This window comes from Colletes gigas, unplaced genomic scaffold, assembly GCF_013123115.1.
Source record: "Colletes gigas isolate AHSC1104 unplaced genomic scaffold, ASM1312311v1 Colletes_gigas_Sc00001, whole genome shotgun sequence".
Classification (NCBI taxonomy): domain Eukaryota; kingdom Metazoa; phylum Arthropoda; class Insecta; order Hymenoptera; family Colletidae; genus Colletes; species Colletes gigas.
Genome location: NW_025106630.1, coordinates 10,220,414 through 10,237,095, shown reverse-complemented (window position 1 = coordinate 10,237,095; position 16,682 = coordinate 10,220,414). Strand labels below are relative to the sequence as shown.

Here is a 16,682-nt window from a genome sequence, read left to right as displayed (position 1 = left end):
GCTCATTTGACAAATTACTCCGCTCTACAAACAGCGTTATCCAAACGTAAAGAAGAGCACGTCGAGTTAAAATCTTAATTAAAAAGCGAGCTCGAATCACTGGGTTCTTTCGAAATCTCGCGGTGTTTCCGAACCGATGGTCAGGGTTTGTTATCGTTTCGGGGAACGCAGAGATCGTACGAACGTCAACGGTACTCGACGTACCTTCGATATCGATTTATTCCGTGAAACCTCACTGTACATTCTCGATATATTTTTTCATGTAAATTCACCGCTTTTCGGATTGAAAACATTCTGTTGAGGTAGAACCAATACACGGATGCGCAATATTTAACGCTGCTAATTATTCACCGTAAAGAATAAAACTCTCGAGTGGACAGTAGATGCGAAGCCACCCTAACGACGTAATTAGTAAAACACTGTACAGAATTCAGACGCTTTTTGGAAAGTGGACGGCGAGCAGGTTTACCAGACACTAATTTGTTCCGCGTCCCGCATTATGAATTATACTTGTACGTTCCGGAACGAGGCTAATGCTTTTCAAAACATCTCTGATATTGCCATTAATTCGTATTTAAATTTTCCCCTGCGGGGCCTGCGTCAAGTCATCTTGCACTTTTATGTGAGAGACTGCGAGATTAAATCTAAAATACCGTATTGCATCGAGCACGACCGTGATCGAACAAAAAGTGATTCTGATCAAGCGCTGTTTCGGTACACGTTCCATCGCGTTCGTTCGCCGTTGTCGATTACGGGATCCTTTAATTTCGCCGTTGTCTTCTTTTCAAGATGTAACCCTTGAGAATTCAGTTTCCGGTGGGTACGAACTCTGGCCAACTAGAATTAAATTCCAATCGCACCTTTACGAGCTGTCGCCAGTTTACGAGACGATTCCGAGCGGAGCACAGTCGCCGAAAGATTCCACCATTGCTCGCCCGGGAGCATAAGTTCTATCAATTGAAAGTCAATGAAATGGGATCAGATATTTTCATCGTACGACGAGTGGCCTTTGTTCGCGACGGATACGCGATAAAGGCAAACGTTAACGGGATTTTGTTTTCGATCGATAGAAAATTCTGAGCTTGACCCCCGGGGCGGCTGACGTGACCGTTCCGTCTACGGAAATCCTTCGAAAATAAAAGATTTCCCAGGGAAGAGTATTAAATTCCGGCAGGAAATTCCTTTCGCCAATCCTGGTTAACGTGCACGTATTTCAGCGAGGATGTACATTCACGGGCTTAAGGAGCTATCCTCATCCGCAAAGGGAACACAAAGGTGTTCGTTATAAATAGTATCCATTAAAGGAAAACTACAAGATCCTTCTTTTTTAATTTATCAGATTTCTCTCTACTATATAGATTTCTTACGACAGATAACATCATAACAAAGTCACGTAAATTGTTTGCTCGTATCTCCCATCGATGCTGAAACAATTAGTGTGTTATTCGAACAGCTAGTACTCGAACTATTATACAGTGAACTCTATCAGCTTTGTGTGTTTGGATCATAACAACGTAGAACCTTTGTTGTGATTCTAGCAACGCTGTTCGCTGGTGTCTGTTTTTCTGCTCTGGCCAAGGATAAAAGGACTGTCCCCACTATACCTACTCTACAAAGTTGGGACGAAGACTCCGCTGGGCACCGAACCAGTACGGAACCCAATGGTGGGAGAATCGGTTGTCTGGTAGCAGGGACTTCCGTGACACTCGACGAAGAAGAAGGAACGTCTGATGGTGGGAGAAGTTCGTCATCCCTGAGGTACAACACCGCGGTGAGCTGAATCAGACAGTAAAATCTGATGTAAGTCCTATTGAATCGAGAATTGAGACCGTATTTGTCGTCGGGGTATTAGCGCCATCACGCAATCGCACAAGTACGGATTAATATAATTTGTGACTTGGTAAAATACGAGCTCCGCGCGTTATCGGGCGACGCGACTCCCTGTGGATTTTACGTGTCACACATATCCTGGTGACATCGCAGTCGACGCGTTAAGGAGGGTGCAGGGACAGGGATTTCATCCCCGTACGTCTGCCACGCGCTGTTCATTTATCATTCCAGCATCCGATAAACCTATTCAGAGTCAATCCTTTCGTCTTACAAATACAACATTATCGTCTCGTCGCCGGGCAGCCTATAGAAAATCTATTACTTATTTTTTGCTCCTTTTGCCCTGCACGCGCGAATACGACGTTTACGACTGTAATTAATTTTGTTTCTTGCGCCAACGCGAAACGCCGGTCGTGTTCGCGTCGCGCTTACGCAACAGATTCTACCGAGAAAACGAGAAATTCTTAACGAAAGGAACGGTACACGGCAGCGGGACGAACTTTACGAATGTCAAACTTTAAAATTACAAGAGCGTTCACGGTGCCATAAGTTGCTGCGGAAGTTTCGATGAGCGAACCGCGTCGCGAATTCTTCTTTGTTGAATCCCCCGCTATGGGCAAGGCCAAAGATTCTAAGTTTCGAGAATGTATGGCACAGCGGAGTACCACTTTACTTTTTACTATTTGCGCAATAGCCCATTTTCTCTGAATTTATCGAATCTAATATTTCACGATTTAAACCGTGATTATATGTATATTCGCGAGCGAAATAACGCGAACGAAGCTTACGATCGATCGTCGCTTCTTTGCAGAAGTGGTTGACAATGTTCGGATCGTTCTAAGCGCGCGACCTACGGAAAAGTCGCACGTGCCATGATTAATGAGCTCAATGTAAACTGTTGCCGTTTAATGTGTGTCCTCGTTTTGTGTGAATACACGACGAGCCGCGAGCGTGCAACAAATTGATATCGTTCTTTCAAGCCGTTCGATATTTTCCTTTGGCTCGTTCGCTGCCGATTCAACGCGGTTTTTGCGCTTAATTCCTCGCACGCGCTCGAAAAACATGCGTTTACGTTCTCACGCATTTAAAAGAATAATATGACCTATTTGAGCGGTGGATAGGAACATGCATGTTCTCGCAAGATCTTTTTAATTTTACACTCTACTAATAACATTGTACCGCTATCGATTTTAAACATCGAAAATATTCTGCCGCTTTTAATCGGTTGTTTTGACTCGCGGAACAAGCACTTTAACGACTTTAACGTCGCGGGAAGTGCCGGTACAGGTACTGAACGCTAATGTAGGTCAGAGCACAATTGGAGCGGTTGTTTCTTTAAAGACTGGTGAATTAATTTTTTACGAGAATGAGGAACGTTAAATTTTTTACGGGGCTTTGACGGTCAGCACGTTTCTACGAGTACATTTCATCCATTACTATTCTTTCTTCCGTTATCAATCGAAAAGAAACCAGTATTGAACTCGAACCTTTTTTCTTTTTTTTTATGCCAAAAATGGCCGAAAAAATATAACTGTCTTTTGTGTTAAAACTAAATGGTAACGACATCTGTAGTATAAAAATATAATTTGTTGTTTCACGTTAAAATCACATGGATCATTATACGGAAACTTATGCGTACTGTGAATCGGTTGTAGGTACTTTTTAAAAAACAGTAATTCATTCTTAACAGTGATATTATATAAAATTAATGTCCTTTTATTGCTAATGAATCTTATTATATTTACAATAGAAGAAATTTCTAGTTATCACAGCTGTAATGATATTATAAGTATTAATACATCTGACTACTCGATTAACATGATTTTGTGTTGGGAGTCTAATTAACGTGATCTTAATTATCGTCACGGATTTTTGATACTTCGCAGGCACGCACGCCTGGATTATCGCACGCAATTCGATTTGCTAAAAAAATAGTTTTAAAGAGATTGAAAATAAGTTTCTATGCTTTGTTTACAACAACCCTGTGTCGATGATAAATTGTCATGTGTATACATGATATCCTTAAAATACGCGAGGCCATTTTTATTTTTAATCATTTCTGGCGGCCGCTTCTATTATGATGATGAGGCACTTGATTGCGATTTAAATCATAGAAATACTTTTAAAGCACATTCACAAACAATTCAAACGAACGTGTTCATTTTATAATATCTTCTTCTTTATCTTAATAACTTCGAACCTAGAAATATAACCGATCATCCATCGTTATTAGTAAATTCGGCCGTACTACTTCTCGACAATAAAACTTCATTGTCTTCTCCTTTCCAGTTACTTCGTATGAGCACGAAAACACCGATGCAAATGATTAAAATACCAATACCAGCGATACCGAAAAATGTTACGCTACCCAAAGATTGTAAAATTATGACAAATTTCACTTTACTAGCATAACTAGGAGTCAAATAAGCTTCCTGCGTGAACCACAACATCGGTACAAATGTTTTCTCGAGGTGCTTGAACATACTGAAAATAGAATTATGCAGATTGATTTTAATTTAGAATTCATTCAAGCAAGATTTACATCCTTTTTTCATAAAAGAAAAAGTACTTACGACATATATTTGTCAGGTTGGATCAACAGATTTAATTGTAACTGCGCACTTACTTTCAATGGAACACCCGTATTCTAAAAAAATTCAAAATGGTCATAGTATAACGCGTCGAGTTTATCGATCGTTGCATTTATCGATTGTCACACATTGTCTCGAAATAATTACCGGTTCTATGGATATCGAGAGTTGGTGTTTCTCTTTACTAGGATTCATTCCATCGATGTTGTTTCTATAACTCGGATCTGCTAAATAAAAATGTGGTAAACTAATGAATGCCGGCGCACCCCACTTACACAACGAAATATTTAACGCTCCAGACGGTATGCATTCTCCTTCACAGTAACATTGCCGCCATGGTACTTTTGTACCATTATCGAAAATTGTATCATCACTGGTGTATGTAACACCTGTTAATCCTTCGTGTATCGTTGTATTTGCATACACCACCGTCATACTCCTATTAGTTAAGTAACAAAACGGGAAGAATTAAATGCACGTTGAATATCGAAAGAATTTTTCATGCCGTTTGATTCGCGTTGAACGTCCATCGGACGTTCTGGATTATCCTCAATATTTATTCAAATTATATCGAAATTAGAAACATTTAATTTTTCAATGACGTAATTATTATTTTATAGTATATTTTACAGAAGTTTAATAGTATTAGGGTAAATGTTCTAAACAGGCAATGCAAGTCACAGTGTTGGCTACTGGTAATTAAAAGTTAAATTAGTTTGTCTCGATTGCAATACATCCTTTCTTATAGGTCGGTGAAAGAGGTTAGGAACTATTGATAACGAAAATTGTACTTACGTGCAAATATCAGATATAAAGAAAGAAATGGTTTTATTATCTGGTAATGGTGGCCACAAATCACCATTTGTTCCTTTTACTATCCCACATTCTCCGCGATAGTAATCAACCTTATCTTTGTAATTCCAACCCTTGAGCATTCCTAATTCAAGCATATTAGACACGCCAGTGAGCATGTTGAATGTTCCATCGTACGTTGCAGAATTATTTCTCTGAGGAAGTTAGGATACTATTAAACAAATTCATTAAAAGAAACTTTTATGTTTAGGACGGTTCCTCTTTAGTAATCGTGTAGAAATAAATCTCACATTATAAAACCAACCAAATTTATCCATTGGAATCTTTGTAATTTTTAGTTTTCTAGCAATTGTTAACATAGTATCGTTGTAGCCCTCGAAGAGTAACTGATTAACAGTCTTGGTAATTACTAATTTTTGTTTTATCGCATGCATAATTCTATCTGTTATGTCACGAAGTAATGGTTTTTTGTGTCTCAACGTGTATGCTACACTCTGGAAAAAATAAATAAAGGAAGTACATATTAATACATATGTACAATTATATGTTTATAATAAAGCAATAGAAAGAAATACATACAGCAGTTACAGGATTTATATTAGTCACATTATCTGACAATTTCCCTGCTGACAAAGACTCATCAAAATGCCATACCCTCTTCCTTTGATATGTTATAGTATTATTTTCATTCCATGTTTGTTGCAGCTTATAATCAACTTCTCTGTAACATAGAAATCTTACTTGTAGCGATGTTAATAGAAATCAGAATGTTCATCATAAGTGTGGTACCTAAATACATAAGGACCCATTTCTGCAAAATGTGGCTTTGTTCCATTAGGGGAATTAAATGCTTCTGGATTAGTCAAATTAAACATGTACAGTTTCAAATACATGGGAATCGGAGTCTCTTTCCAAAGTTCATAGTTTGCAGATGTTGGTGTCAAAGGCAGTTGCTGTGATAAAATAATAATATTAATTATGTAAGAATCAGAAATTATGGAAAATATCAGATTCATGCTTACCGATCCTAAGATGGATGTATAAATTGCAGACCATAGTATTCCTAATGTCAGTCCAAAAATTGTTACTATCAAACCTATTATAAATATAATAACAACCTTCTTCCAACCTTTCAACATTGTACTTGATAATTTTGACCTGAAAAGGATAAATATCACAGTTTTAAGTGCCCTTGTCCCCATTATACATGCGCATAATAAACGTAACGACGTACTTATTATTTTTCAGATAATGTTATTCAGAGAATACGGTAATATTGAAAACTTCATAAAGTCAGCAATTTTTCTGTAAATAATATTACGAACTTCAATCGAAATTTTTGTTATCAATGTCACGTGTTTCGAAATTTATCGTTTATCTTCTTCTAACAATGCCTTCCAACACTGTCCTCTTAGTAAAACGTCTTATGAACAACGAAACATAATATTTAGCATTAACAAACATGGTATTGTGTTAGTACCTGTCAAATTTGTATGTGTGATACAGTTAAGTGTCATCGTTCGTACGTGTCGCTGTCAAATCAGGATCAAAATTTTATCTTACGATGTAACGGAAGATGTATCCAAAATCAACAACGTCGAAGCGATAAAAAACATTGTGAATTATTTAAAATATTGTACGCATCTACTCGGAATTCCAATATGGTAAAAACTAAAAGAAGAAAGGTCTGTCTAAACGGGGGTAAAAATTGACTGTAAAAATTTGTACGATTGACAGATTACTGTCACAGTTCGGCGCATGTCGCGTTGGCACACAAGCGCGAATCTTTAAAATCTCGTCGTAAAGTATAATAAATATAGCAAAAATTGGCTAGGTTAAAACACCAGAACACTATACTATAAACATAATGCATAAAATTGATATTATTCTAAACCTTTTGCATATAATAAGTAGACTGCATTATGTTTTATTAAGCCAAGCATTTTCACATTACATGGTATTACAGCTGGAATTAAAATATCTTTTCAATTTGTTTCATCACATCTACCGTTACCTAATTTAATAAACAACTTGATTAGCAATCTTAATTTTAATTAATCTCCGAGCAGAGTTCAACGTGAAATGTATGCCAACAATCTCAAAAAGATTGATTATTGTTTTGTTGATTGCATACTTAAAACGTTTCGATATGAATATTGTTTTATATGATGTCCATCTGCTTGATAAAAATCTACTCGTCGCCAAAAAATATATTATGCCTCCTAAGAAAATAAATTTCATAAAAGTTTTAATAATAAGGAGAGGGCTGTGCTTCTAAACGCGCGCGTCTACCCATATTTTCAAAATTAATTTTGTCGAAAATGAAGATTCTTATAAAAAAACAAATTGTATGTTTTTTTCATTTATTTTCTTCGGAGGCGTTGTCTTTTTCTGCTTAAGATTTTATATCCTAAATCGTTGCTTGCCTTGTATGTTTCAGAGTGACGCCAACTTGCGGCGGATTAATTTGCCATGAAAGTGAAAGCGAAACGATGGTTTTCTAAACGATTATCTAAAAGAGAAGTTCAGTGCAATGTCCTTGAGAATTAAATTTAAACTCTGCTTAAATGTTAATTCTTATATACAACGTTGAATCCTTGAGAATACTATCTACGGCTTGTTAGTTATTGTGTGTGAACATCAGGATCAATAAGGGGGCTGTTTACTTCTGGAATTAGCTTTGATGGCTTCGCGATTATGCGTACAAGAATCTGCGAGAAGGATAAATCGGATTAAAATACAATGAAAGGTGTACGCGGTTTTACAAGGTAAAAATATTTTTGTTAACATTCAATTTTTATTCATACTTGTGTCTTATACTTTGAATAATTATATTGGCCCGAGTTCGATATATTTTTGTTGTAAAAGACAGGCCCTATCATAGATAAAGTGTACTTGGTTCTTTTGATCGATAACAAATCACATTATCAGTTTAATACCAAATATCAAGGAGATTTCGCTCGATCGTCATAATCGGAGGTTAATAAGTTCTTTATTTCAGTAATATCTTTAATTCTCTATCAAATCGTACCCGTATAAATGCATCGATCCTTTTTATCTGCAAATTATTATTATACAAGTAAACTCTAATTAGATAATTTCGCGATATCGTATTCAGTGATCAGCAGACCGCTCGATATCGATCTCCGACAAGAATATCGGATAAATTCGAATCGAAGAAGCAAAGTAGTGAGAAAAGAGATGCATAGACCGAAAAAAAACTCATATTATCGCATGATGAACAAAGTTCAACATCTCGGTGAATTCAAGATTAATTAATCATGAAACGAAGATAAAAATACATACGTGACGTTTAAAAATTAGCATTTTTTCGCTACGCCCGATTGTTTGCGAAAACGTTACACGTGAACTTAAAAGATACCACTTCTTTCGTATCAACATAAATTTAAGAAAGTATACAACACGTATCGCCGGTGAAAAATATATTTTTCAACGTGCATGGTCTCTTTAATTCTATAAATATAAGAATTTTAGAGTGGCCAGCTTGGCCAACCAATTTAAATATAACTGAAAATGTTTGGGCCGAGCTTTCCAAACAAGTATATAACTGTAGAAGACAGTTCAAAACAGTACATGAATTTGCGCGAGATAAAATTAAAAAATCGTATTACAAAATTATATAAAGGTATACATCGGTGAAGAGGTATCGTTAAATATTAATATCTCTTCTTGATATTTTTTTTTTAAATTGTCGATGGACTAGAATATTAACGAGCGATATTAATAAAATGCGTTCTCGGTTTAGTATTTCGCACAGACGAACAAAAATCAAGAAACCGATGATTCAATCGCTTCTGTATGCATCTTATGGTTATTAATCATGTACGCAGAACACATTACGAAGTCGAATGTGTCATCCGTTTATCATAGTCGTGTATAACTCCTTCCGATAAATTTCATTCCGAGGATGCTAGTTTACATTTTATACCGCAGTTCTTTGTCGAGAATTTTGAATAATTTGATACAACTTTCTTGGAAATGATGGTGGCTTCCCATCGAGGTACATGTAGAACCATCGGTGAAAGTCGAGAGAAAGATCGGTATGTGCCATAAACGTGCAAGCGCAGGAATTTTTCGGGCTGGAAAGGAAACGCATCGTATCCGAGAGATAGAAATCAATGACTCTAGAATTGCACTTCACTTTCGTGTGCACATGCGGTTAAATTACGTTTCGATGCGTAGAACGTGTTATTCCTTTCTCTATTTTTTTTATTTCTTTGCTAGGCAAGCACGTCGTTATTCGATTAATTACATTGCAACTCGGGGTAACATGAACTGTGTATTTAAATTGTAATCTACACACACGACTGGCGCGAGTCGAAATATGATAATATCGCACGAATCGCCGTAATATGAGCAGTATTAATTTAAATGAATTTTATTATTATTTATTTACTATTTTTTTTTCTTTCGATAAAATTTATTTAAATTCATTACTCAATTCAATACTTAAAATCATTATACTCGACACAGTTTCGTTTTTACTAGAACCGAATAACTTATAAATATCGCACAAGCATTGTTTACAAACACGATAGACATTATGCATCGGTCAATGAATTATATCCTAGACGTAATTGTATGCCGATATATTGCTTCAAATTCCCTTATTAACACTTTGACAGCAATTGTCACGCGCACGTGATTTTAATATCATCATCCGATCAACTCACTGTGTTTCGTACACAGGTCTTGTATTGTATGTTCATTGCGATGTCTCCACAGTTATAATTCCTTGATTATTAGTATCATATCAAATTTCATTTCGTAGGAATTCATAATTCGAAAATAGCTTGCATGAATTTCGGGTCTAAAAGCAGCTGGAAAGGTTTCATCGAATTCCCATAAAAATCGCCGGCTGTAGGCAATAATCTTCGCGTGAAACACGCGACCATCACAGTGAGAAGAAAACTTAAAAACGCGCGTGTGGGTATCAATGTAAGCGGAAACCCGGCCGATCGAAGATGCCGCTCGTACAAATCGGGTCGTATCGTTTTAATTACAAACCTCGTTGCTGACTAATTAGATGATTCTCTTTGGGGGACTCGTCGTGTTCCGTCGCCTACGTAGTCATGTTACTACTGGTCATAGATCGACGCTAAGTATAATAATTGAAATACACACGAACAAAATTATCACGGCCAATGGTAACGTGAACACGAAAGATTACACTACGACTGGCCTGCGCGAACATTCACGGCCCGCTAAAGCAAGGCAGGCCGAGATATTGCACGGAGAGGAGGGATCGGTGGTGGGTGGTGGAGCAACGCATTCGTTAATGCGTGTGAACACAAGCTTCCCCCGTTGTCAATTATACCGAGAATCTGTAAAACGATCGAGTTTACAATGAATTTTTATGTACATCTGCTGTAGCATTCGCGTTAATTCACAAATAGAAAAATTTCATATTTTAAATACAGCTTAGAAACGGTGGAGTTCATAGCGATCGACGCGATGCTACGTAAGTGATATCGTAAACTTGATGGATCAACGGAATCTTGAGTCAGATTTTCTGAATCATAATTACGATGCATTGTTCTTGCATCGCATTTGCGTGACCTTTTTGTGCCTGTTAGATTTGCCCACTTAGAATCATGCTCCTACGAGATACTAAACACGATTGAAAAATTTAACGAGCAACAGCTTTTGTATTTACGAGTGGCATCGTTGATTTGTCCTGAGTATTTTAAATTAATTGCTACGGATGTTAGAAACGCGAGCGCAACGTTGGATATTTTATTTTCATGATAGCGGGAACTCTGATTAATGCCACTGTTGTACATCAGTTGTTTATATTTTCATTTATTACAAGAGTAAAAAAAATCCTGAAAAATAAAAGAAACGTCTTACTTGTTGCAACATTTTATTTATCACAATTCCATTGTGAAAAATATACGACCGAATGATCAGTTTTTGCAAGTAAAACTTGCACCCGTGCATACAAACATTGTAATGACGATGCAAGAGACAAATGTTACATTGGACCCTTGTTAACAATGATCGATAATTATAGTACATACAAACAGTGCATAAAACGTACGTGCAGGTAGTAAAAAAGAAATACTGATGATACGTCTCAATAGAGATAAATTTCGTGTTTGATGATATCAATCGTTTGATTCTACGGCAGGGACGATAATAAAATTCTCAAGTTATCGCGATGCTGTTTGTGTTATTCATATCTTCTTGTAACTGCGTACGATCTCGTATCCTCGCACACATTAAACTGTATTCTAATACACCGATTCGAACGTTCATTTCAGAGATTTCATTTTTCATTTTGGTAATCGTCTTTTTTATATTTATGAGTGGAGCTACAAACAAAATAATTATAATTAATGTGTTTACATACTATATTATTTACGTGTTACAAGACATTTCACAATACTTACTTCCGTCCGTCATGCTTGAACCTCTTTCGTCCATTTCTTTTTTTATATGCTCCAATTCCTCTGACAGTTTATTAAAAATTCTTGTTCTTTCCGTAACACCACCGCTAACGTCTCGATATTGTTCTTTAATTTTCGAATGTTCATCTTGGAGCGTTTGGTACTCTTTCAAGATAGGTTCAAGTTGTCTATTTAAATACGATTCTCTTGTTTTTAGTTTATCTAAAGTGTTCGATATATCAATGTGTAATTTGTCTAATTGACTTTTGGTTCCAGTTAGATTTGTCGTTATATTTGTCCGGAATTGCTTCATTTGATCTATGTGTGATCTCCAGTCTCTTGAATCTAGAATCAATTTTTACGTTTTCTAGTTTTTGTTGTTAACTTACCTTTATAAACTTTTACCAAATAATCTGTACCTGTTTTAATAGTTACTTTTAGTTGAGGTAACACTCTTTCCAGTTCCAACTGCCATTCTTCTCTGTTTGTTCTGGACTCCAAAATATCATCAGGTTTTTGTGTTTCAATCTAGAAAGAATTGTTGTGCATTTATTTGTATTCTTCCATGCATGATTTCTATAATTTGTAAACTTGTTTGTAGAAGTTTTATTTACAAAATTTTGTCCATAAAGTTTTGTAATATCATCCACGTGTAAAATATCTTCGTCCTCGTCGTCGTATTCGGCCATCATTTCTTCTTCCACTTTTTCTAAAATTAATTCTGCATCATCATCCTCTATATCAGGTTCATTACTTGGTTCATCAGGTGGTATTTCTACTCTAAAAACATTAATGTATTTGAGATGTTACAATATTCTGTTTCATCCTAACATTTGTTAAATGTAATAACAAATTTACTTTTTCCACTGAAATTTTTGTATCTTCAGTGCCTCATCGGCTAAGTTATCCAAAACATAAATAGCATGCTCTCCACTGCCTTGCTTAAGTTTATTAGGTGGAAATTCTACAGGTACATTAATGTCCCTCAAATGATCCAATATTATAGCTATTGTAGAATTAGGATCATCTGATTCTTGTGGAGGCTCGAAATTTTTGCCAATTTTTCTGACCAACCATGCAGCCAACGATGTAAAAGTATAAAATTGTTCTCCTGGATTTGTTTGCATTACAAAATAAGCCCTACATTTCAAAGAAACAAATTATTAGTATAGATTTGTGAAACAGAAATTTTCAAGTTCCATGTATGATCATTGTATCTACCTATGTATAGCTTTTATTTTAAATTCTGGTAAAAATTCTGTATCATAATTTAACAACTTCAACTTTTCTAGTAAATCCTCCATTCTAATGTATATAACATAGGGAGCAGATGGAGCAGATCCATCTTCTATAACAATCTTAGGTGTGTCTCGAAACATGTCTGTAAAATAGTATTGCATGGTTATACGTGCTGGTGCAAATCACAAATATAAGCAAACTGTATATTCTTTGTTGATGGAGTTGCATATATTTTACCTCTTATTTTTTACTATCTCTGGAAAGGTTTATATATACATGTGTGATTTATTTATATCTGCAACTATAACACAAAACTTAGCGTATTGAGTGAAACATCTTGTAAATGTTCGTTTTAATTGTATAAAATTCATGCTTCAACGCAACATCGGTCTTTTCGATCGTGCAACATATATACACAGCATAACAGAATGTTTTTCGGTTTAAATGTCATTGATAACTAGGGATATTCGTATTCAGTTTGTAATGTTGCGCGTCCGGCGGCGTATTTCCGACTCTCCGTAGGGAATTCGGCGGGGAACGCTGCCCGTGGAGTGCTAAGGCACTCTGCTCCTTGGACGCGGGAGTTTCAAACGAAGATCGCTAGATAAGGAAAATAATAAATGGATACAAGGATTTGAACACACGTAAATAGTACTTTAATTAACTCAATAAAAGAATATAAAACAAAACAACCAAGATTTCGCAGGAATCTTGTAACCCTTTCGTACACTTCCGCTCTCTTAATTCAAGATGCTTCTCTCGTTGCCGATTCAACTCTATTAACTAACTCGAAATAATACAAGTACGATCTCGCTTAAGTTACAATGATACGTCCGTTCACTTTCGATCTCCGGATTCAAGTGAAGTCGCTCTGCCGTTCGGTCGAGGCCCAGCCCACACGTAGGCCCCTCCAGTCGTCCTTTCTTTCATTCGGGCCGGGCGCAAAACTCTCGCACGCGCGTTCCTCGGCACACTCCCCCATCCCTCGAGAACGGTCCTATGCGGCACGTGGTCGTTATCGGCTTTTCCACGCAGCCCGTTTCCGGCTATCGATAGCGCACGGCCCAAGTTCCAGGAATTACACACTTAGGAGAAGGGATCAAAGGGGAGCTCACGACGATCCAAACATCCGTCTCCAATAAATTATTGGCTAATCTATTTCCCGAAGTGAAATCATTAACCTCTTTTAATCCGTAGAATTGGCGCGGGCTCCACTTTGTCTCCCTTTCCTATTACATTCGTGTAATCTATTCAAACCTCGCGCCCCCCAGAGCTTCTGCTACACGGCGCCAGGCGGCGACCACAACAGTAAAAAGATTTTACGTCGCTACGACATAACTTTGTGAGCAGTCTGAATAGTTGGTAGCACCGTGAGTCGTTCATTTTGTTGATTTTGACAATCGGTTACTTTCAGTTTTTTGTTACGTTTATTGAAATTTGTACGTGTAAAGCATTTTTAGTGTATCGATCAACAAGAAAAATATATTGATAGATTATTAGAATGTGTCTAATATCAGAGCCACTGTTATTCGTACTAGCTTTAATCAACACCGGTTCACTACTTTTTCTTTTGATGTATTTCGTATCCTTTTTATGTTCCATAGTTAAATTGGAATTTATGCAATTGCTTTTGTCTCATTTACTTAACTTTGTTACTTAACTATCCTACATATTCGTTATTAAAAACCGCATCTAGGGATTTTATCAATGTAACGTTTGTTTTTATGCTGTTATGTAGTAGTGGCGGCACATTTAATTTCTCGACGTAGTTGTTTTTCACATAATTACTAATAATAAACACTTGCAATTACTTTCCTTATCACCATTATATAGCTTATAACTTTAACAGATTTAGAATGTGACTATTTAAATGCACAACAATGTTGTTCAAACTTAAACTTGGTAATTCCGTTGTATTTTTATTATTACAATATAGTAATAAATCAATTCAAATGACTATTTAATAGTTAATTTCATAATTTATATACAGGTTTTGCACCCCAAATTCAACCTTTTGCAAATCAAACTCACTGTTTTCCTTTTGTGGAAGAATATGATGATAGAAAATGGAAGAGTATGCATTGCCTGATCAACAAGATCGTGTACTTTAAAACAAAACAATGAGTTTGATTTGCAGAAGTTGAATTTTAGTGCAGAATCTCTATATATGATGATTATATAACAATTGATAAACTTTAAATAATATTTTTTCAGTGGGTGGTACCAAAGCTTATGGCACATATATTCGTAGAATTCTTATTATTATCACATGGGCAATTGGTATTGGGCTTGATAAATTTACCAATGACACTGTGGTTACTCTTTGAATATTTTGGAGTACCTCGTGGTAATATGGGGGTTTATGATCCTACAGAAATTCACAATCGTGGGCAATTGAAAAGGCATGCAAGAGCTTGTATGATTTATCTTGGATATTATCTTATATTCCTTGTCATTTATCTTTATTGGTGAGTATATTTTATGTGGTTGAGTCAAAATTAAAGATGAATGGGGTTTGTTATCCCTTTTCACTTTTCAGCATGATCATTGCATTGTTAAAAGGAGATCCAATCTACAGAGATGACACAGATTTCATGGATCTATAAATACGACATAATAATAACAATAATATTTCAACTTTGATACGCTTTTGTTTTTTAATTTAGTCAGTCGTTTTTAACAATTTATTTATTTTTATGTTAACAAATACCAAATGAAACTTAAGATCTATACATCACAGAAATTACACTGTACAATCTCATTTACTTTAACTTGTATCATATCTTTCTAAGAGATTCATTGGCTGTAAGACTTCCAAAAGATTGCAGAGCTTTCTATGTCAATTTAAGTATAATTACGTAAGTATTCATATTATAGGTGATAAGTGAGCGATATGAACATCAATTTTGTAGTTACAAATATACAGGTAACAGAGAAATTGTAAAAAAAAATAATAACATGATAATAATTTAATATTATTACAATACCCTTATTGCATATATATCTTATAAAAAAAAAGATTATATTTTTTAACATCATTTTCTAAATAATAAATGTCTTAAAACCTTAAATATATCGCGGTTTCATCGAGGTATAGTAAAGTACTCAATGGCTCGTTTATTCACCGAGCGTTAAATCAAATTGACTCGAGCTTAATGGTTGCGGGACAATATTGGATCGATTTAATGAACTCGGTGCAGTTGATTAGTTTTTTCTGCGTGGAGGGTGTAGGTTTATTTTTAGCCAAGACCAAAATTAGAAAGAATAAAGTATTGCGACCAGATTTACAAATCGCTAATGTGGCGCGGTCCAAAACGTAACCCTTTCGTCTTCGCGCCAAGAAGAGTGTGAGAAATCGTTTATGTATTTTTTAACGGATTTACACTATGAAATCAGATCGTTCCAGCAAGTTACAGATTCTAATTAAATCAAATTTCAAATTACTTTCTCAAAAGCAATTATCTCCTTTCGGGTTATACCGTGTATTTCGAAACACCCTGTGTGTACTTCTTAACTCTTCCTGGTTCGAAACTGGCTTTTTTTTCTCATTTTTCGGTTCAGTTCTTCCCATAGATGCTTAATCGGATGGAGTCTGGGGACTGTGTAGCAATTGCATGGGGAACATTGTAGATCAGTTGAACCATATTCAATTTATGCTTGGGGTCGTTGCCTTGATAAAAGTTGTAGTCGCTTCAAAGCATAAAAACTCTACTTTAATTGCATGTAAATACTAATGAAATTGAGTTGAGCAAATTAGATTCTCGTACATTAACACTTTTGTGGCTCATTGTACGTACGT

At 35.9% G+C, this 16,682-nt stretch overlaps 3 protein-coding genes across 5 annotated transcripts; 1 reads left to right on the top strand and 2 right to left on the bottom strand.

Moving 5' to 3' along the window:
- Window positions 1–3,662: 3,662 nt before the first annotated feature.
- Window positions 3,663–10,432, bottom strand: LOC122397959 (protein croquemort-like). 3 transcript variants are annotated; one of them, XM_043397527.1, is made up of 10 exons: window positions 10,263–10,432; window positions 6,469–6,539; window positions 6,257–6,392; window positions 6,024–6,187; window positions 5,814–5,955; window positions 5,525–5,728; window positions 5,217–5,428; window positions 4,569–4,860; window positions 4,404–4,477; window positions 3,663–4,314 (listed from the first exon to the last, which is right to left on the bottom strand). In XM_043397527.1, exons 3-10 carry the CDS (start codon window positions 6,371–6,373, stop codon window positions 4,047–4,049), a joined length of 1,473 nt encoding a protein of 490 aa, XP_043253462.1. In that variant the 5' UTR covers window positions 6,374–6,392; window positions 6,469–6,539; window positions 10,263–10,432; the 3' UTR covers window positions 3,663–4,046. The 3 variants fall into 3 exon arrangements, with proteins under 3 accessions (XP_043253462.1, XP_043253618.1, XP_043253549.1); XM_043397683.1 differs by lacking the exon at window positions 10,263–10,432 and adding an exon at window positions 6,715–7,232; XM_043397614.1 differs by lacking the exon at window positions 6,469–6,539.
- A 685-nt stretch (window positions 10,433–11,117) lies between these two features.
- Window positions 11,118–13,360, bottom strand: LOC122397109 (intraflagellar transport protein 57 homolog). Its single transcript, XM_043395995.1, has 7 exons — window positions 13,121–13,360; window positions 12,866–13,025; window positions 12,503–12,784; window positions 12,259–12,424; window positions 12,064–12,172; window positions 11,648–11,989; window positions 11,118–11,569 (listed from the first exon to the last, which is right to left on the bottom strand). The coding sequence occupies exons 2-7, from the start codon at window positions 13,021–13,023 to the stop codon at window positions 11,403–11,405; spliced, it is 1,224 nt and encodes a 407-aa protein (XP_043251930.1). The 5' UTR covers window positions 13,024–13,025; window positions 13,121–13,360; the 3' UTR covers window positions 11,118–11,402.
- An 884-nt stretch (window positions 13,361–14,244) lies between these two features.
- LOC122397114 (protein cornichon homolog 4) lies at window positions 14,245–15,693 on the top strand. Its single transcript, XM_043396009.1, has 4 exons — window positions 14,245–14,465; window positions 14,717–14,785; window positions 15,098–15,351; window positions 15,423–15,693. The coding sequence occupies exons 1-4, from the start codon at window positions 14,385–14,387 to the stop codon at window positions 15,487–15,489; spliced, it is 471 nt and encodes a 156-aa protein (XP_043251944.1). The 5' UTR covers window positions 14,245–14,384; the 3' UTR covers window positions 15,490–15,693.
- Window positions 15,694–16,682: the final 989 nt, after the last annotated feature.

Excerpts from the sequence above, each read along its gene's own strand:
- LOC122397959 (XM_043397527.1), bottom strand. The coding sequence starts at position 6,373 with ATGTTGAAAGGTTGGAAGAAGGTTGTTATTATATTTATAATAGGTTTG. Across the intron at positions 5,729-5,813 it reads ATATAAATCCTGTAACTGCT|AGTGTAGCATACACGTTGAG; the intron begins GTATGTATTTCT and ends TATTTTTTCCAG. Across the intron at positions 4,861-5,216 it reads TTTATATCTGATATTTGCAC|GAGTATGACGGTGGTGTATG; the intron begins GTAAGTACAATT and ends CTTAACTAATAG.
- LOC122397114 (XM_043396009.1), top strand. The coding sequence starts at position 14,385 with ATGTGTCTAATATCAGAGCCACTGTTATTCGTACTAGCTTTAATCAAC. Across the intron at positions 14,786-15,097 it reads GTTGTTCAAACTTAAACTTG|TGGGTGGTACCAAAGCTTAT; the intron begins GTAATTCCGTTG and ends ATATTTTTTCAG. Across the intron at positions 15,352-15,422 it reads CTTGTCATTTATCTTTATTG|CATGATCATTGCATTGTTAA; the intron begins GTGAGTATATTT and ends TTCACTTTTCAG.
- LOC122397109 (XM_043395995.1), bottom strand. The coding sequence starts at position 13,023 with ATGTTTCGAGACACACCTAAGATTGTTATAGAAGATGGATCTGCTCCA. Across the intron at positions 12,173-12,258 it reads AACTTTATGGACAAAATTTT|ATTGAAACACAAAAACCTGA; the intron begins GTAAATAAAACT and ends AATTCTTTCTAG. Across the intron at positions 11,990-12,063 it reads AAAAGTAACTATTAAAACAG|ATTCAAGAGACTGGAGATCA; the intron begins GTACAGATTATT and ends AATTGATTCTAG.